The sequence below is a fragment of the Dryobates pubescens genome, chromosome 2 (assembly GCF_014839835.1).
Source record: "Dryobates pubescens isolate bDryPub1 chromosome 2, bDryPub1.pri, whole genome shotgun sequence".
Taxonomy (NCBI): domain Eukaryota; kingdom Metazoa; phylum Chordata; class Aves; order Piciformes; family Picidae; genus Dryobates; species Dryobates pubescens.
Genome location: NC_071613.1, coordinates 9,785,191 through 9,805,509, shown reverse-complemented (window position 1 = coordinate 9,805,509; position 20,319 = coordinate 9,785,191). Strand labels below are relative to the sequence as shown.

The following is a 20,319-nucleotide window of genomic DNA, read 5'->3' as shown; positions in this document are numbered from 1 at the left end:
AGATGGGTAAAATCTGTTGCAGTGCAAGTCCCCACACCTCCTCAGCCTTAAGTCTGAGGATCCAAGTGGCACAGAACAGCTTCTGCTGTGGGGTTGTTTGGTTTTGGTAAGAGGAGTCATGGAAGCATGGAGGCAAGGGGCAGTTTTCTGCACCCACACAAACCATGCCCTGCTGCATGCTTTGTGTTCACACTGGATTTGAGGAACACCCCGCCAGAAACTGCTCTGCTGCAGGCTTTGTGCTCTAAATCTTCCCCCTCCACTCTGGCCCTTTCATTCCAGCCACAGCTCAGTCTAAGCTCTTTTTTTGCAGTCTTTGCATTGAAGAAAAAGTCTCATCCACAGGGAAGAAATCCAGAAAGCAAGCAGCGTTGGCAGTTCAGAGCAATGATAACCTGCCTGCCTTTTTATGTAGGACACTTTCATATCATTTTGGTTTTTAAAATTACTTTTTTTTTTTCTTTATTTTTTTTTTTTAGGATTTACATCTTTTTTTTTCCTTTTTCCATTGTAATATTATTGTACAGTTTTGCATGGCATAGATGTAATCACTTTTTTGTTTTTAGAGTATAAAAGCTGACAAGTGTGCGTGTGGGGGAAAGATTCTGCTTTTTGGGTTTTTGCCTCTTCTCACTTTTTTTTTTCCTTTTTTTTTTGGGTTGTTGTTGGTTTTTAATGCCCTCAATGTTGTAGGGGACATGGTTAAGAGATTCTCTGCTACAGAACAATGATGTAGATTCTTTTTTGCACAGAAATATTTAAGGTGGGCGAGTCAATGTAAAAAAATGATTTGCCACCACTATTTTATGTTGGTAACACACTTAATATTAACCTACTTTGATGTACTGCAATAAAACAGGGAACTGTTAGAAGTGCAGATGTTCTGTCTTTTGTTGGTTTTTTTCCTTCCCCCTCTAACCTTCTCACTGCAAGCCTTGAGGAGGAAATGGAAAGGGGACTCGATGGTGTTCTTGAAGGGAAAACCTTGTAACTCATCAGCACAAATGCACAGTGGGAAGAAAAAGGATTTTTTCTTATCTCTTCCTTAACAGCTTTCAGAATTAAAAATAGCAGAACCTTATTGAAAATCCAGCCAAGCCACCTTGTGCTTTGGGACACTGACCTGCCTCAGCCACTTTGCCTGACCTTTTGTCTTAGGTCATCTCTTCTCTGTCAAGATTTGTAGTCAGCATTTCGGATGTCCCTCCTCCATGAAGTTACACATCCAGTGTTTCAGCTGCCCTAGAGACAGAGCCTGGATTCTGAGGTATTTCTGAGTTACCACCATAGAATTGTTTTGCCTGGAAGAGACCTTTGAGATCCAGTCCAACCTTCAACACAACAGCCCCACGCCCTCTAAACTGTGTTTCAAAGAGCTATGTCCACAGGTTTCTTGAACACCTCATAGAAAGGTGACTCCACCACCTCCCTGGGCAGCCTGTTTCCATGCCTGACCACTCCTGCAGCAAAGAAATTAAGAAGTTTTTCCTACCATCCAACCTGAACCTCCCCAGCATGATTTCAGGCCATATCCTCTGGTCCTATCACTTGTTACTATGGAGAAGAGACCAACCCCCAGCTCACCCCAGTCTCCTTTCAGGGAGTTGCAGACAGCAATGAGGTCTCCCCTCAGCCTACTCTTCTCCAGACGAAGCAACAACCCCAGGCCCCTCAGCTGCTCCTCCCCAGCCCTGTTCTCCAGACTCTTTACCAGCTGTGTTGCCCTTCTTTGGACACACTCCAGCACCTCAACGTCTCATCAAATTGACTGTCGTGAATCTTCAAGGACATCTCAAAATACCTGTGAAGTTCTGTATGTGGCCTGACCCTTTCACATCACCCACCACGATGCCTGGGATTCTCTCTATAGCAGAGTGTCTCTTGGGACATCTTCCTCTTTGCTCAGTACCCTGCTGGGTAAAAGTCCTACCTTCGATTGCATGCCTCAGTCACCCCTTCCCTTGCAGCAAGAATAGAGGACTGTGCTGTTACTGATCCTGTGCTGCCAGCAGTGCCAGCCTGGGCATCCTCCCACGACCAAAGACTGCCAGCAGTTCCCTTGAGGAGCAGCCAGCACTCTTCTTATATGGCTACCTCTCCACAGAACCTTCTGATCCTGTCCCTCTCCTTCAGTCAAAAGTATCATTTGCTCAGCCTCCCCTGCTCCATCTTGTATGGATTTAAGCTTGTGGGCTCATCCCACCTAGGCCACTGCAGATCCCTTCTAGCTGCTGTGTAGCTCTGTGAACCACCACCTGTTTCCTGTACTCTGACTTGCACTCCTGGTGCTGTGTTTCTGAATTCCCAGGGTCCCAGTTGCACTATCACAGCTGTGAAGGGCTTGGGAAATGAGCCTTCTATTGTCAAGGGATTTAGACACTAGAAAAGCAGAAAGTGAACTGCATGTTAGGCTTCCTGTTCAGCTCCTCAGCATTCATCTTCTGCTTCGATGTGGCACCCAGGTTGAAGAAAGAAGGCAGGAAAAATCTGTGCTACCACGTGCAGCCTGAATCTTGATTCTATAGAATCAGCAAATCCCTGTCTTCAGAGCAGCAGATTTAACCTCCAGCCTGCCCTGTGGAACAAAGAACTGGTTTCTGCAGGAGTTTTCTACAACTTAAAAGCCTGCTGCAGAAAAAATATTCATCTCATCCTACCTGTGTAGTCCCAGCTAAGGTAGAGCCAGCAGCACAATAGAGTCAAATGCCATCAGAGCACAGCTTTCTGTCTCACCTTTCCTTCACAGCTGTTACACTGCCATGCAGCTTCTCCTGGCACAAACCTCTCTGGACAAAGCTATAGAAATGAATCCCATTAAAAGATGCACAAAAGGTCAGGAGGGTTAGGGACTGAGAGCTCTGATTAGCTCTTCTAATAAAAACCCAAACATCTGACCTCCTGTTAGCTGCTACCCTTTAGGCAAATGCAGAACAGCTTTGTGGGTTTATGCTTTGCTACAGCTCGATGTTAAACAGCTCTCTCTCAAGGGAAGGGAAATGTTTCCTGCCCCAGCAGAGCACACCAGAGACCTGTGGTCACAAGAAGCAACACTTACCAGGCTCACCTGGCTGTGCTCACTGCAGAAGGGAGCTCTAATGCTCTGAGTTTACTTTGCCTTCTTAGCAAGCTCTGAACCCACCGGCTCTGGATCATCCGCCTCAGAAATGCTGCTCTGAAGCTCACCAAATCCAATCCCCTGCTCAGCTTTTAATGCTTTGCTTTTTAACCTTTACCAATGGCATCTAACCTGTCAGACAAATCCACTGCTTTGACAGCTGCAAGGTCTAGAACCAAAGGAGAAAAAATAAACTCAGTCTGTCAGAAGCCAGAAGAAGGAAAGTTACTCTGTCAGTGCACAAAACCTTGATGCAAAGCAATTGCTTCACTCGACAGCAGAGTTCACTCTTCTCCAAGAGTAGCTGAATTAAACTCTCTCAACCAAGTCCTAAATGAAGAGTTTTAGGATCTCAGAAGAAAGGTAACACAACAGCCTGTTCTCCTGCTCCTCAAAGGTTCCTCCCGAGAGACAATTTATTCACTTACCTGTACTTCTACTTCTGCCAGTGTCACAAGTGAGAACTTCTTCCCTGAGGAAGAACCTCTTCCCTGACATTTAAGATCCTACATTCCTGGGCTGTGTCGCCTGAGTAGGACTAGCTACATATCTGGCACTTGGCCTGATGAGGATATCTGCCCCGGGTGAGCATCAACTCCCACAGCCACTCTTTCTTCACAAAAAGAGGCAAGGCAAAGAGACCTGTGTCCGAGAGACTGGTAATAGAGTGACTGAACAAATGAAAACAGGAAGACAAGTCCACTACTAGGGATTTTCATGGCCAGACAGCTGCTCAGGCTGATGTCCCTCTGGCTCCTCATTGCCATCACTTTCTGGAGAATCACAGAATGTTAGGAGTTGGAAGGGACCTCCAGAGATCATTGAGTCCAACCCCCCTGCAGAGCAGGGCCACCTAGGGCAGGTCACTCAGGAACACATTCAGGAGCGTTTTGAAGAACTCCAGAGAGGGAGACTCCACAACTTTTCTGGGCAGCCTGCTCCAAGGCTCCAGCACCTTCACAATAAAGACATCTTTTTCTCCTGTTGAGATGGAATTTCCTGTGATTGAGTTTACATCCATTGCTCCTCATCCTGTCAGTGGGTGTCACTGAAAAGACCCTGGCACCCTCCTCCTGCCAGCCACCCTGCAGCTACCTGTAGCCATTCATCAGTACTGATGACAGAGCTGCACTGGAAGGAGGAAGGCCATAGACAGATGGCCTTACAAGGGCAGCAGCTATGCTCTGAACATAATCAACTGCAACAAGAGGAGACTTGGAAGCTGCTCCTGTTTATCCCACAGGCCAGGCCCTGGTTCAGTTGGCAGCAGAAGCTGAACAAACGGCAGGCAGAAGGCCCCACTGCACAAGCACTTTTTTTATTGAAATCAGGAAGTCGAACAGGTACAGGCTTGGTACAAAAACTCTAAGAAAGTCAATTTCCTAGCTTGACTCCAACAAACTAACCCTGTGTGGCTGCTTTTAAGTGTGTGTGACACTTCAGCAAAAGCTTGAAATGCTCCTGAGAGACATTACTTGTGTCTGCCTTGCCTTAAGTTCTTCATTAGAGGAAAGCAAAAGAGACAGACAGACTGACTAGGTTCTTGGTTAGGAGTCCAGCAAGCAGATGGTGTCAGGAGTTGGAGCTCACCTGACTTGCCCTCAGGAAATCTGATAACCTGCCAGACAGTGAAGAATCCCACTCTTGTGTGCTCAGGTCCTGCTCTCTGGATGACATCTCTGACTCCCAGACCTGAGAAGGGCTGTGTCAGTGTACAGGTGTGTTTAAAAGAGATTGGCACTTGCTTCTCAGATTTTTAAAATACTTGCTATGCAAGCCAAAGAGAGGCAGAAAGCATTAAAAACTAGGTACACACAACCCCCTCCCCTACACTAAATCAGTGAAATCCAGGAGGCTTCTTCAAACTGCCACCAAAACACAAGTTGGGGGGGGAGGTGCTGACCATGTCTGTGGTAGAGGTACACCTTTGTATTTCATCCACAGTATGAAAACTACTTGAATTCCACCGTGGCATGAAAGAGGGAAGGCTTTTGGAAAGAAAAATTGGAAAGAAACAAAACAAAATGATTTGTGGAGAATTGCAAACAGGGTTTCCATATTCAAAGCTACTCTTTGTCCTCCTTTCCCCTCCCCAATCAATCTGCAGCCACCACCACCACCACGTTACCGACGCACTCCAGGTAGTCAGCTGCTGCCTTGCCACAGTAGAGAAGCACTCAAAGAAGATAGCTTCCTGCACTGGCAGTCAGCGTAGGACACACACAGAGCACGACAGAACAGCTTTGTCCTTGTGAAACACACCCTTGGATTCCAGGGCAGAGCTGCTGCATCTCAAGAGGATGGAGAACTGGGGTGCAATGCATGGGAGGCTTAGAACGCTCTCTGCAAGGCTCAGGTGAACTGCGCCCTCAGAACGAGACATCCTTAGTTCAAATCCTTCCTACTCCTCTGGCTTCTTGCCTCTGCTGCTCCAGTATTTGCTGTATGCCTCTTGGAACATGTTTTTGCAGGGGATTTTGGCCTTCAGTTTGGTGCAGATAAGGAAGGAACCCCCCATCTTCCGATGGAGAGAGTAGGTCTCCTCTGGTGGAGGGATCAGCCGATGCTTCAGCATGACCGGGATCAGACCGTGGATCTTTTCCGTGGTGCTTTGGTTGCCGAAATCAAAAGGCTCCTCGGATGCAAAAGCCTCTCCCAGGATGAGGACAGCATTTAAGTGGGCATCTTCCATTTCCTGCCCAAAAGGAAAGAGGCAGAAGAAAGGTCACCAGCCATTTTCAGCAGCGGGGAAGGAACAGGAGAAATGCTACAAGCAGCAGCAGCTCGAGATAGCAGGCTCTGCCCACAAGAAAGGTCACCTCCAGCCCTCAGCAAGGCTGAGGAACATGAGGTCAATACAGTTTTGAGCAACTCAACCTTGCAGAGACTATCCACCCAGTCATGAAGTTTCAGCAGTCATCACCAGCAGAGTCTTGCATGGGGAGGAACAGAAGGAGAGGGGACTGGGGGCTCCCACTCTCAAAAAAGAACAAAAGTCAGAACCTTTTTTCCCCCCTTTCAGACCAGCATTGCTTTCTACCAACATGAAGAAAGCTGGGTCTGTCAACAGACACACACATTTATTGGTGGCCACCACTGAAAGCAGACCCTTCTATTCCATACCTTGACTTCATAGCCAGTGAGGAATTTCATTTCAATGGACTTCTTCAGAACTCTCTCTCTGTCCATGTCAGCAGCTGCCTTGATTACCTGAAGAGGAGGAAGACGTTCAGGAGACCTAGAGGATGGCTGAAAGCTGTTCTGAGCACACAACTTCTTGCAGGCACAGGTGCTGCCCACTCACTGCCCTCCTCTTCAGGGCTCTGCACCTTGGGCAGTTTAAGAGCTACTGCCAAAGTGAGACAGCTCCTGGTTCACCAAATCTCTTCCCAGTAAGGGCTACACGTAGCCCAGGGAACATGAGGGACATCAAAAAAAGCTTCACAAATGCTGCAGCAGCCAGCCTCTCCCCCAGCAAAACGGGAGAGCTGTGAGAAGCTTTAGGTGACAGCTTCTGGCCCCTGCAGCTGGATGTATCAGGTGCAGACCAGAGTGATGATGAGGGAAGCACACAAGATTTCATGGCAACTTCAGAGTCTGCAAGCAGGCCAGAGACCACAGGCAGAGACAGTGGGCAGGACAAGCACTTCCTGCTGTAAGAACCACTGGATTCTGAATGCCCTGCTAGGCTCTGCTGCCTGAGCTCTCAGTAAGCAACAGGACAGTGCTCCACCTTTGTTTTGTAATCTTAGCATACAAACAAACAGCCAGGGGCTTGGAGCAGATGTGCTGAACACTATGGTAAGGGATGAAAGGAGAACAGATGTCTCTCTCTGTCTTGCCTCCAGCCCTGCTTCCCTCCACGCTCTCAGTGAATTCAAGTGCACAGTGATACAGCTAAGAGAAAAAGAGAGCTTTGCCAAGACTCTTAAGATGCCCAGGGCAGCAATCTAGGGCACAGCGCAAGTTCTCACCTCTATGTAGACATCTGTGAACTTCTCATCAAACCCTCGTGTTGCTCCAAAGTCCAGCAGGGCCACCTGGAAATGGACAAACCCATCTGTATTGCAGTGTCAACCACTCCAGCAAGAGCCTGACCTTCTGTGATGTCTTCAGGAAGCTCAGCTGGCTGCAGAGCCCTTCCACAGCAGCTCACCTTTCCCCTGACTCCTTTATTCCCTGAGAGCAGCACAGACATTTGCACTGCTAGGTGGCAGAGGAGCTGTGCCCACACCTGCTCAGCTGATAACTCAACTCGGGCTGTGCAACACATAACCTTTGCCCAGCACTTCCCAACAGAGACCTCACAGATGGCCAAGCAGTTCCATCTGACCTGCAGCACACAAGCGAGCAGCCAGACCAAGCAGGAGAGCTGCAATTTCTGCCATTGTTTTCAGACAAAAGCATTCAATTAAAAAGTCCTGGGCTCCAGAGTGTGCTGGTAGAGCACTGCCAGCTGCAACTTCCCACTGACCAGCTTCAAAACAGACCTTGAGGCCAAGGAAGCAGCTGTGACTGGATCCAAGTCCAAAGACAGGCAGGCAGCCAGGGTCACAGGTGCCCTGCTCTCCTACCCAGACCAAGTGAGGACAGGTGGCAAAGGGACAGGTTTCACTGTCCTACCTGGCCGAGGCTCAAGGGCCGGAATCTCAGCCAAGGGCTTACTAAACTCTGGCAGTGGGAAACGATCAGAAGTTGGTGTAAAACAGCTCTTGTAGAGGCAGGGCAGCAGCAGCTTGGGCTTACCTTGTGCAGCTGTGGGTCGTAGAAGAAGTTTGACCAGTTTGGGTCAGTCTGCATGTACCTGAATTCAAACAGCTCCCGCAGACACAGCACTAGGATGTTGTGACAGATCTTGAAAAGCAAAGAGAGAAAGCAGAAAGTCAGGAGGGCAGCAAGCCCTACTCACACATGTCATTTACAGTGGGCATTAGCAAACAGGGACACATCACCAGACCGGCAGGAACTCCCTGCTGCATGCTGCAAAACTCCTCAAGAGGTGAGGGAGCACCTCCCAGTGCCTCCCAGCCCACACCTGCCATGAGACATCCTGTCCTGCAGACAGCACAGGAGCCACTCGTGTTTTACATCAGTCTGAGCTGTAGCTCCTGGCAGCCCCCCAGAGGTGCCTCCAGAGAGGCTGCTGGCCTGCATCTGGCAGCTGAGAACAGGCTCCAGGGATCACTCAGCTGCACACATTACTTGTGTCCTGGTCCTGCCTTTGACCCTCCCAGCTTTGACTGCACATTTGGTTGTTGCTTTGAGAGCAAAGGAACAGCTCCACAAGATGTCAAGAGGCCAAGAGGCATCCAGAAACAGAGGTAGGAGAGGCTAGCAAAGTGTTAGAGCCTAATGTGGTGGATAGAACTGCAGGAGCCTGACCAAAATGAAGCCAGGGTAGGTAATGGAAAATGGGATATGGTTCCACATTTTCAGTTACAGGCCCAAAGAAGTTAAACAGGAGAGTCTTTCCCTATAACACTGCCAAATGACACAGAGCTAGGACCAAACCTTACTGAAAGGGCTCTTCACTAGCTGTGTACACCCAGCATGTACTCCTCAGCCAAGTCTTCTGCTGGGCTCAGCACTGAGCTAGCTCAAGGGATGAGCAGCAGGCTCACACCTTGGGACTGACAGGCATCGGAGAAGCAAGAGTAGCTTGCTCCCTGAAGAGCCCGCTGCTGAGTTACACATTACAGCAGAGCTGTTCTAAGTCTAAATCTGCCCTTCTTAAGCTTCACTCTATTCCTTCTCATCCTATCACTACAAGCCCCTGTCAAAAGTCCCTTCCCTTGTTGATATGGAAGATTTGGATAGAAAAAGCAAAAGTTTGATTGATGTCAGCCCAGGGTTGGCTTTGCAGTTGCCACTTGAGCATGGTGTGAGGGCCACTTTTCCAGATACTGTTGGTAGTTGAGCAAGGGCTCTCACTGAATTAAAACACATGCTGCTACGTTGTGTAGGTGAACCTGCACTGGCAGGGGGGTTGGACTCGGTGATCTCCAGAGGTCCCTTCCAACCCCTAGCATTCTGTGAGGATATGCAATCTGGAGCCTGGGCAGCAGCATAACTGCCAGTTTCATTCTGTCCCTGAGCTGCTCCAAACTGAGTGAACCATGTCTTCAAGGAGAGCACCAAATGCAAGACAGAGCCTGCAACAGGACACTGCCATCTGGGTCAGAGGGCTGTAGGTCAGCCAGGCCAGCAGCTTCTAGGAAATAAGGGGTTCTGCAGCAACAGCCCCCCTCCCAGCCTTGCAAAAGCAGCCCTGATGATACAGCAGCTTGCTGGAGGGGGACGAGCCCTAAGAACACGAGCTCAGGGGTCACAGGCAGCCAGCTCTGGCATAGCTTCAAGTCCAGTGTGACACTGAGATCTGTTTATGTAGAGGAACATACTCTGCTTTCTTCCCCAATGACCTGCTAACAGCTGACAGTTCACAGCAAGACACAAAAAAGACCAAAAAAAAAAAGAGAAGATGCAGATACCAGGACAGTTATTTGTGCCCCTGGAGCAGCTGTTTGTCTCACCACAGCACTCCCATCCCTTGCTATATTCAGCACCGACGCCTACCCATCCCCACATCCCCCCTCCTGTTTACCAGGAGGTACTTTTCCAACAGCCCTGTGCAGCACAGGTCAGTCCCCCAGGAGGGGATAACAACACTGAGGTCATTCTGCACTCCGGCCCAACAGAGCAGCTGCAAAACAAGACCCCTCCCCCTAGTAAGTGACAATCTCTTCCCCAAACCTAAGGGCACCTAGAAGTTATGCAGCTCAACTACCTCCCCTTCAGCTGCCCTTCCATTTATCCCCTCCAGCCCCTCCCTGCTGAATACTGGTTCCTGTAAGGCCCAGACCAGCCTGGGGAGACTCTGATGTCATCATCAAGTTCCCTGCACAGAGACTCTAGGCGGTCCCCAGATCCCATCCTGCTTTGCAGTGCTCAGGGTTTGCCCTTCCACAAAGTGTCCCCTGGTCTACCGGTCACCAGGCAGGCCAAGCATGAGTGAGGGGAGAGGCAGGAGCACCCCACAGTACCTCATTTCGGATCTCCTGGCTCAGCCCTGCAGCTTGATCCAAGGGGAAGCCAGACACCAGCTCTGTGGTCAGGACGTGTTTGCTGCACAGCTCATCTATTACTTTTGGGACATAAAAGAAGGGGTGGTCCTTCAGCAGCTCCCTAGAGAATGAAGAAAGAAGATGAGAAGGTTAGGAGCCTGGAGAGCACCTGGGTCCCTTTGCCACACCTCGGGCAGCACACAGCCCCTTCCTGCCAGCTCTCCTCACGTCCTGGCTGCGGCTGCCAGGAGCTGTTTTCCTTAGCAGTTACAGTAGGGATCAAGTCACCAGAAGCCACGCCAGTGACACAGGGCTGCTGCCAGCTGCTGAGCTCACATCTCTTGCCAGAGAGTGACACTGGGAGGGCACTAGGCTGGTACATCATAGAATCATCAGTTGTTTCAGTTGGAAAAGGTCTCTAAGATCAGAGAGTCCAACTATCAACCTTACACTAACATGGCCATTAAAACATGTCCCAAATTGCCAGGGCCATGTTTCTTGAACACCTCCAGGGATGGTGACTCTACCACCTCCCTGAGCAGCCTGTTCCAATGCCTGACCACTCTTACAGGAAAAATCATCCAGCCTAGCCTTGAACACCTTGAACCACTCAGGGGAACCCATTCCAGTCCCACCACCCTCATACTGAAGAACTTTGTCCTGAGATCCTGTCTAACCCTGTTCTCCCTCTGCTTCAAACCATTCCCCCTTGTCCTGTCTCCAGACACCCTTGGGAAAAGTCCCTCTCCAGCCTTCTCCAGCCTTCCTGTAGGATCCCTTCAGCTACTGGAAGGCAACTCTAAGGTATCCCCTCCAAGAGTCTACTCTTCTCCAGGCTGAACACCCCCAGCTCCCTCATCCTGTCCTCATAGCAGAGGTGCTCCAGCCCTTGGATCATCTTGTGGCCCTCCCCTGGATTCCTTCCAAAGAAAGCACTGCCTCAAGAGTTACTGCAGTACCTTCCTGTGGGCTTCTGCAGAAGAGAGAGGGTAGCAGCCACCTGCCTCACGCCCGTGTTTCATGCTCAGCATCACAGTTCAGCTGAGTCACTACAGGCCTGGCTCAGACAAGGTGGTAATTCTGGCAGACAGCTCAGCCCACAGGCACATCCCAGGGCATGGCATTCATCTCCCCACTGTCCCTGCAGTTAAGCAACCTCTCCTGCCTTTTACAGCATGCACAGATGGAAGGGGTTGAAGACAGTGTTGTGAACATACTGGAATTTCCTTGCACAGGCAGCTTCTCTCTGGTAGTCACACTCCAGGGCCAGCTCTCTGCTCACGACTTCAATCAAATGTTCAGGGAACAAACCTGAAAGTCAAACAGAGAAGTAGGCTGAGAAAAAAAGGAGCTCCTCAGGCTAAGCTTTCCAGAAGTGCAGCTGAGGAGCAATCTGCTACCCAGCCAGCTCTGAGCTGAGGAGTACAGGAGGCTCCAGAGAGCCGAAGAGCATTTCCAAGTAGACACAGGTTCTGTGGGTAATCCTGGGCCTAGGCCACACAGGTGCTCCTAAAACAAGATACATCCACACCACCTTTGTACAGCAGGGCTCTGTCACCCCCCAGACCCTACCCCACAGCCCCAGCTTTCACTCCTCCACACTGGCATGGCTGTGCAGAGACACACACCAAGGAGGAGTACCCAGAGGCTAGCCAAAAAAGCAGCAAGGAAAGGATCCAAAATGTTATCTGCCTGCGAGAGGGAGAAACAGCAGGACCAAGATGGTGAACTGCTACAGCACCTAGGCAGGACCTGAGGTGCTAGGTTCAGTCTTACTCTTGGAGCTGGAAAACCAATCTGCTTCTCAGGCCAGACACAGCTGGGCCCTGCCCAGCCACCACCAAGAGCAGTCCCAGGTTTTGTCAGTACCCAGGCTGGTTTTAAAGCCTGGCTAAGTGCAGTCTTACTAAGAGGCCTTTGGCAGCCTGGTCTAGTGGGAGGTTTCCCTGCCTGTGGCAGAGGGTTGGAGACAGATGATCTTCAAGGTTCCTTCCAACTTAATACTCATTTTTCCCAGTTATGTGCCTGCAGCTGCTGTAGATTCATGGATGCCTAGAATGGTTTAAGTCCTAGATTCCCTGTGGGAAAAGGGACTTAATCTGCATGCTGGGACACTGAGCAAGCTCCAAGTGTGACAGTGTTCCATGACTCCACAAGTCTGGGAAGAACACAGAATGACTGGAAAGAGTAGGGAATGGGAGGCTACAGGAAACACAGAGAAGAGTGAGTAATGTCAACTGTACCAGTAAAGAACAGGGACAACCTAACCTGAACACTGCTCATCCTTCATGCCTGGAAAGCCATCCGAGGGAGTATGCCCAGACACTTTAGACTTGGCCAGGAGCCCCTTTGGGTCTGGTCATGGCCAGAAAAAAAAATCTGCTCCTGGGCAAAGGTGGCAATTTTCAAGTCCTTTTCAGTGTTTCCTCAGGGCTGCTTCCCTTTCTCCAGTCCATAGAGAGAAGTATGCAGCATGCTGCTTGCTCCTCTGTGTGCCAGGGGAAAGGCAGAACCTGCCAAGGCTCTCTGTGTTTTTACCTTCAGGGAGAATGTTGCTCATGCTCAGGACAGTCATCAGGTTGTTAACGTCACTGTTGATGCTCTGGGCGACTCCAGGGTACTGCAGGACAGAATGGGAGAGGGCATTGTTGATACCTAGATGACCTAAGCTGTATAGAGCAAGATAAAAACTTCCAGCTCAACATCCTCCCACCACACAGCCACCTACAAGTGAACCAGGGTCTATCTGCACCACCTCTAAATGGACTGCCCAGGGAGGTGGTGGAGTCACCGTCCCTGGAGGTGTTTAACTGGATGTGGCACTTGGTGACATAGTCTGGTCGAGGTGGTGGTGTTAGGTCATAGGCTGGACTTGATGATCTCTGAGGCTGGAACAGACCTCTATAATTCTGTGATTCTGTAAAAGCTTACTCCTCCTCTAAAAGGTTATTTACAGCCCAGCATCTAAAATGGGACAGACATCATGCTAAGGTGTAGCTCCTTGCAAGCAGAAGGGCTCCTTCAGGTCCTTTGACAAGGACTCTTCCAACACATGAAAGGTCACTGTCATTGCTCAACAGTCACTGCCTGCTCATCACTTAAAACTTCTTTAACCTTTGAGCTGTGGCCAGAAAAGGGGCAAGTGGCATGTGCACATCCCAGGGATGGGACTGATCAGGTAGGGCCCTAAAAGCACAGGCAGTCCCTCAGCACTACTGTCCCCACACTGCAGTGATCTACCTAGGAGGTGTCTCCCACTTGTGTGGAGTCAGAGACTGTCTCGAGCTGCACAGCCTTGCACTAGGTAAGGAATCCCTGGGCCCACACTTCCACTTGCATGAAGGTCTGTATGTATCTAGCAGCAAGCATGCTCATACAGCTCCCCTGCCCTCCTGTGGGGCACAGGAAAGTGCTAAGGCTGGTCTGAAGCTCACCTGGATTTTCATGGCAACTTCTTTCCCATTTTTCAAGCGTGCCAGGTGAACCTGACCAATTGAAGCAGCAGCAAAGGGACGTTCTTCAAAGGACTCCAGTTTGTCCCTCCAGCTGGGGCCAAGATCATTGTTCAGGGTTTTCTACAAACAAACAAACAAAGGCATCAGGATGTGGGAATAAAAGGTTTAGGATTTTCACTAGGGGAAATCCCACTCCTCTGAGGTGCCTCTCACAGCTTGCAGTAGTTGTGAGTACCTACACCCTGCTTTCTAGACTGTCCTCCCTCCCACACCATCACAAGGGAGGGTCCAGCCAGCAGTGCTGCCCAGCACTAAGCTGATGCTGATCAGATCTGTGTGAGGCTCTGTGCTGTGGCCTAAAGGACAGTGATCCTGAGCACAAATATTACTGCTCTCAGGATACAGAGTCCCCTTTTCGGTGCCACTTGTCATCCTCCAGAAAATGAGCATGGAGTTAGGATATTTCTCCTCCTCCCTCTTACTGCCCAACTGAAGAGAAGCAATCCAGGCATGCAAGAGTGACTTTCTTGAAGGCAATACTGACAATTAAACATCACAACCTGCTTTAACAGCCTTTTTGCTAGGCTGCCAGCTCTGGCTCTGCTCAGTGTCATTCAGATGCAGCGCTGGCAATTCCTTTTGTGTCAGCTGAATCCGCAGAGGGAAGCAGGGACCAAAAATTGAGTTTGCCATGTTCTGGCTCTCCTGGGTGGTGGGTTGGCTTTAACCACAAAAGGATGGATGAGGTTGCTGTTCATTTCTCATCAGAATAAGGCTTGTAAAGCTGCTTCTAGGCATTTCCAGACACTGGCTTAACAGCCATAAGATAGAGAATGGAAACAGAAGAGGAGGCTACATTTGACAAGACCCTATAATTGTATCTGTATGCAACACCTTCTTCCATCAGCACAGACTTGGGACATCAAAACAAACCAAAACACACTTTTACCTCTGTCTAGAGCTAAGTTTCAGTGCTTTGGAGGCAAAAGACAGCACGTAAATGAATCTGAAGCTATCCCACCTGAAGCTATGCAACATTCAGTGAAAGAACAATCCCCACCCACCTCTCTTACTGGGGTATGCCACAGGTGATGTTTACTCTTACTGTCCCCTCCTCCCCCATAAGCAGGAAGGGATGTTCCTCACCATCATCTGCTTTATGGGCATGAAGTCAGCACTCTGACGGACACGCTCGAAAATCCGCTGCAGGTGGGGGTTGATGAAGGCATCATCTGCCAAGGGAAAAGCACACAGCACTGCATTCTGCGCTTCTCCAGCACACAAACAAACAGGCACCTGCACACAGACAAGCCAAGCTCTCCTGCCCCCAAGCATGCCCCAGTGAAGGCTTCTGAAATCATTCTACTTTGGAAACTCCCCATATCCAAAACCAGCACCAAAGGTGCTGTATTCTAGCTTGTACCTGCTGTTCCTTGTCCTATCACTGGGCACCACCAAAAAGAAGCCTTTTATTGTGCTACTGGTGCACAGGACTTCTCTTTCTCTCTCCCAATCATTTCTGAAGGTGTCATGCCTCCTGTTCACAAATTCCCACTGAAGTCACGAGCAGCATTCAAAAGTACTACCAAACCCTCACTGGAGTGAGTAGGAATTCAAGAGGAGGTCCCATTATGTCACTGCAAGTCAGGGATCAAAAGGATTTGCAGGAGCAGAGAGTGAAACTACAGTTGTGACACTAGAGCCCTGCCAGAAGGCCAGACGTGGCACTGGTGTGTGCATTCCAGACACTGACAGAAGCTTCTGCTCTGTCACCAATGGGATCATCCAACAGAGCTGTACAACCTGGAGAAGAGAAGGCTGAAGAAGAGCCACATTTCACAACTGTCCCTCAGCAAAGTTACCAGGGACCTATGTTCTCACCAGGTACTGCAGCACTCCACACACTTGTCTCCAGTCAAGTGAGGGTTGGGCAGCACCACTGAAGTTGCTGAAGGCCTGCATGTTCTTGATACCACAGTGAAGTCAATCAGTAAGCGTGTGACACTCTTGCCAGAGCTCAGTAACATTAGGAAGCAGCAGGCAAGTGACAAAAATCCAGGGCATTTCTGCTCCTTAGATCTGTTTTTTCACAGCTATTCCCTCTTTACTCACATCCAAGCCCAGGGCAGCTGTGCCCAGGCTCTGAGCACCCATCAGGTGCAATGCAATAGTGCCTTTAGAATTTAATTAGACCCAGGTTAACTTCAGAGCTGATTTCCAGACACAGCTCATACCCATCCCTCCTTCCTGAGATGCTGGCCATAGAAAGCAAGGAGCCCAAGAGCTCCTTCTGGATCTGCACTCTGAACCATCAGTCTTTGGCACCTGGCACTTTTAAAAGGGTGATAAAGGCAGGATCTGTGTGGCAGTGTTTGACGCCACAGCTGCTGTCACCCCCCCTGCTTTGTTAGTGTTGCCATCAGGCTGGCACACGCCTAAAATAAGTGACTGGCAAAGGAAAAATGATGGAATGCCACAGTCAGGCCTTTGTGGAACAGGGAGCTGCTCTTGCTGTATTGGCTAGCCCAGGTTGTTTAAAACAGGGCTAGATCCAGCCTCGCCAGCCAACGTCTACAACAACACAGGGAGAAACACAAGCCAAGCAAGCTGAGCCCTTCAAACACTCAGACACTGACTCAGTTTCAGTGACATCTCCAAAGCCATTTCCAGACAAGGCTAACATCTATTTTTGGCTGGTCCTTTCCTTCCCTAAGAAGCTGGGCTGGAAGCAAAGTGGACAGGTCCAGATAAGGTTTGAATTCAGCACACCTGCTATCTCCCAGGACTGTAACAGTTCACTAGAGACATTGATGTCACTTCATGCCTTCCCCTGTGGTCACTGACTTCAGAGCTTGATGGAATATCAGTTTGAATTCTCCTCAAGTTTAAAAGAGGTGTTTTATTATCAGCTGTTGTGGACTTCCAAGCAAAGCTTCAGTGCCAACAATGCACGTAGACTACAATCAGATTGCTGTAATGGGAGAAGGCTGTGGATATAACCTTGACCACTTTTGGTCAACAAAGAATGGAATCATGTTCTTCATAGAATCATGGAATGGTTTAGATTGGAAGGGACCTCAGAGATCCTCTAGCCCAACCTCCGTGCCACGGGCAGTGACACCTCTCAACTAGACTTCATTGCTTAAGGCCTCATCCAACCTGGCCTTGAACATCCCTAGGGAGGAGACATCCACAACCTCCCTGGGCAGCCTATTCCAAAGTCTCATCACCCACATAATGAAGAACTTCTTCCTAAGCTCCAGTCTAATCCTGCTCTCCCTCAGCTTCAAACTATTCCCCCTTGTCCTGTCACTGGACACCCTCAAGAAAAGTCCCTCTGCAGCCTTCCTGTGGGATCCCTCCAGCTATTGCAAAGCAGCTCTAAGGTCTCCCTGGGGTCTTCTCTAGGCTGAACAACCCCAGCTCCCTCAGTCTGTCCTCTTAGCAGAGATGCTCCAGCCCTTGGATCATCTCTGTGGCCCTCCTCTGGACTCACTCCAACAGCTCTGTGTCCTTCTAATGCTGGACATCAGAACTGGAATGCAGTATTCAAGGTGGGGTCTCATGAGAGCACAGTAAAGGAAAAGAATCCCTTCTCTTGACACTCTCCTCTTCCTTTCTAGCAGGGACACCTGCATGTAGAGCAGGGGTCACCGTTAGGAGAGGTGTCCCTGCCAGGAGAGGTGTCCCTGCCAGGAGAGGTGTCCCTGCTAGATGCACGCTTCCCAACAACTGCTTTTAATACCGGCATTACAATTCACACAGACAGTGTCACTTTATTTTCAGCCAGTTCCAACCAGTTGTGTGCCTGACAGGGCAGGGACATTGGGAACGTGGTGGTACCTAGTGCATACCTCCAGTGATTTCATACTGGGATTAGACTGAACTCAATCAAACATGTCTCCACCACTGCTCTCAGATGGGAAAGCCACTTGTCTGGTCTCTTCACACTCACTTGACATTGACTGACTCCAGACAGCTGGCCATATAGCACAAGAAGCCAATGGCCCAACATTTCAGCACTAAGGAGAGCTGAGGACCTCTCTTACCTTGAATGCTTAACATCTGTCCCAGCTTCAGTGCTGCTCCCCGGACCTTGCACAAGGTTCTCACGATTCGTTCTGCGTTGGCCTCTGACAGGAATGGGCTGGAATCCATCACTGCTTTCTTTCCTGTGGATGAGGAGAGAAAGCACATGGGTGAACACCACCCCTACCTCAGCAAGCTCACTTCGTTCTGCTAGCCCACATTCACCAGGAGATATGCCCAGAAAATCATAGAATCCTAGAATTGTTAGGGCTGGAAGGGACCTCAAGGATCATCCAGTTCCAATGTGAGAATTCCCAGAGACTGAACAGGTCAAGCTGCCCAGGGCAGGATCCACTCACTGGAAAAGCTGGCTCTGGAGAGTGGAGTGCTTGGAGCCATTTAACAGCTCTGACTTTCAGCAATCCCACCTCAACTGTCCCAGCAGGAAAACTCTGTGGTCTTAGCAATGATGACGTAAACAATCCCTCGTGTGAGCTCCATGGGACACACAGGAGCTAGGGAAAGTACCGAGGCAAAGCTTTACTTCCTTCACACCACCTGCACACAGAAACATCCTGCTCCGAGTCTGCGGCAGGATAAAGGACTTAGTTAATGATTGAAGTCGCCTCCAGCAGCCAATGAACCCTGACAATATTACAGGTCTTATCAGAGAAAGAGCCAGGCACTCCCCATCCCCTTTGTCCTGGCATGCTTCTCATTGAAGTTAAGCCCACAAGGCCAGTAGCTGAGCACCAGGCGGCATGTGCTCAGCCGTTGCTTTTTTATGTACTTTGCTAAAAGGAAACACGAACAAGGAATGACCTGGAAACAAGAGTCAAAAGCAGGGTTAGGTAAATGGCAAAGGGAGGGAGAACAGAGAGAGACTTCCAAGGCTAGGTGCAAAGGAAGTAGGGATAAAACCCAGCACAAGTTCATGAAGAAATATGTTGATTTTCAGTAAGTTAGCCTTTTTTTCCCTAGAAATGGCTGGCACCTTTTGATGTACAAATTATTACTTCCCCATCTTAAGATCACAAAGTTGTTGCTGTTTTAGTTTGGGTTTATTGTTTGGTTTTAACCTACTTCATCAGGGAAAGGGGGAAAAAATGTCAATAGAAGTGGGAGGTATCCCTATTGGAACTAGATGATATGTAAAGTCCCTTCCAACCCAAACCATTCTGTGAGTAAAACCCTCCTCCAGAAACAAAACAAACCAACCCAAACAAAACAAACCAACAAAACCCCCTGCACCTATTCACAGGAATTGACAGTGGAAAGAATTTATGTCCAGGACATCAGGCTTGGATGGAGAAGGGAGAAATTCACAAACTCTCCCACCAGATTTTTTTTTCATTCTAGGATAAATCCCTTAAGAAGTTGATCATGGAAATAAAAGACAAACCAGGTAGAGAGAGGGGAAAGGCCCTGCAGCTACTAAGCAAGGATGGGGAATCTGAGCAGGAAAAGGCAGATCAGCACTAGCAGAGTTGCTAGAGAACGTGCAGGGGTGTAGACATTTGTGGTCCCCCTATTTGGTAAAAGCAAGTGAAGGGAACAGTTTAAGCCATGCTACTAGGATCACCTGTAGCTCAGGAGTTTCTGGCTTGTGGTTGTGTGACTCAAGGACCAGTTTTTCTAGCTTCCATTGGCACTGACTGGACAAGAAGAGGGTAACCAGGAGAAGACAACTTTCCTGTCACTCCTGGATGTCAGTGAGCATGAAATTCTTCAGCATGCCTTTGGGCATACACACATCTCACTTGCTGATGTCTGAAGTGCCAAACAGTTAATATTGCAGCAGTGGGGAGAGAAAAGACATCTTCCACCAGCTTCTAGAGAACAGGACAACAGGTCATCCTCAAGAGAGACAGGTCTCAGCCTGTGCTTATGGTGCTACCAGACAGAAAAGCTGGACACAAATACCTCAAGATGAAATTGTGAAAGAGGTGCAGAGGTATTTTTTTAAAGAAATGTAGAGGGGTCCCTAAATCAAGATTTTTCCTCCAGGAACAGCTAAGGCTGGGAATGCCAGGAAAGAAGAATCACATCAGTAAGAAAATGGGATCTTGAACTCAAAACTGTGTGATGTACTCTGCCATGCATTTCTGCAGCAGCAGAGCCCAAGAAGGGAGTTGTCATTCAAGGAGCCTTACCCACAGCTGTAAAATCCTGTAAAAAACACATCTGAGGACACTGGTAAGAGGCTGTACCTGATTCACCTGGAGACTCTCCTATGTTCTTGGCCTAAAAAGCCCCAAGAGAGCACGAGGGCCGAAACAGTCTTTGACTTCTGCCTCAGCTCAGTATTCACTGCTGTCAGTTTGTAACTCCCATGCCTAGCACTGAAACTGGCAGCCCTCTGCCTCATTCTTTAATCAAGGTTTATTACTCTTTACAAAGCAAGCTTCAGGCTGCAGAGACGACTTCTGGCACCAAGTTGTAATTCGAGGGGAAAACAATCATTTCCCTAGCAAGAATAAAAAGGTGCAATTCCTTTACTGCAAGGAAAAAGTGTTTGTTCCCCTCTGAAGGATCCTTCCTCCTGCTGTGGAGAAGAGCAACAAAGCTCATGTTATTCCCTCAAATTTCAAAGCCCTGCAAGCTCATGTTTTCACTCTGGGGTGTGCCCAATTAGAAAGTAATCTGGCAGGCAGACAAA

General features: G+C 49.2%; 1 protein-coding gene across 1 annotated transcript in view; it reads right to left on the bottom strand.

Annotated features, from left to right (window-relative positions):
- Window positions 1–5,141: 5,141 nt before the first annotated feature.
- COQ8A (coenzyme Q8A) overlaps window positions 5,142–20,319 on the bottom strand; it is a 38,555-nt gene continuing 23,377 nt past the window's right edge. Inside the window, exons 6-15 of the mRNA XM_054169963.1 lie at window positions 17,681–17,803; window positions 14,778–14,863; window positions 13,611–13,751; window positions 12,715–12,796; window positions 11,394–11,487; window positions 10,156–10,297; window positions 7,862–7,969; window positions 7,090–7,155; window positions 6,239–6,325; window positions 5,142–5,810 (exon numbers count right to left, since the gene is read on the bottom strand). Of these exons, the coding sequence (XP_054025938.1) occupies window positions 5,517–5,810; window positions 6,239–6,325; window positions 7,090–7,155; window positions 7,862–7,969; window positions 10,156–10,297; window positions 11,394–11,487; window positions 12,715–12,796; window positions 13,611–13,751; window positions 14,778–14,863; window positions 17,681–17,803 (1,223 nt within the window). The 3' untranslated portion in view covers window positions 5,142–5,516. The remainder of the gene's footprint in view (window positions 5,811–6,238; window positions 6,326–7,089; window positions 7,156–7,861; window positions 7,970–10,155; window positions 10,298–11,393; window positions 11,488–12,714; window positions 12,797–13,610; window positions 13,752–14,777; window positions 14,864–17,680; window positions 17,804–20,319) is intronic.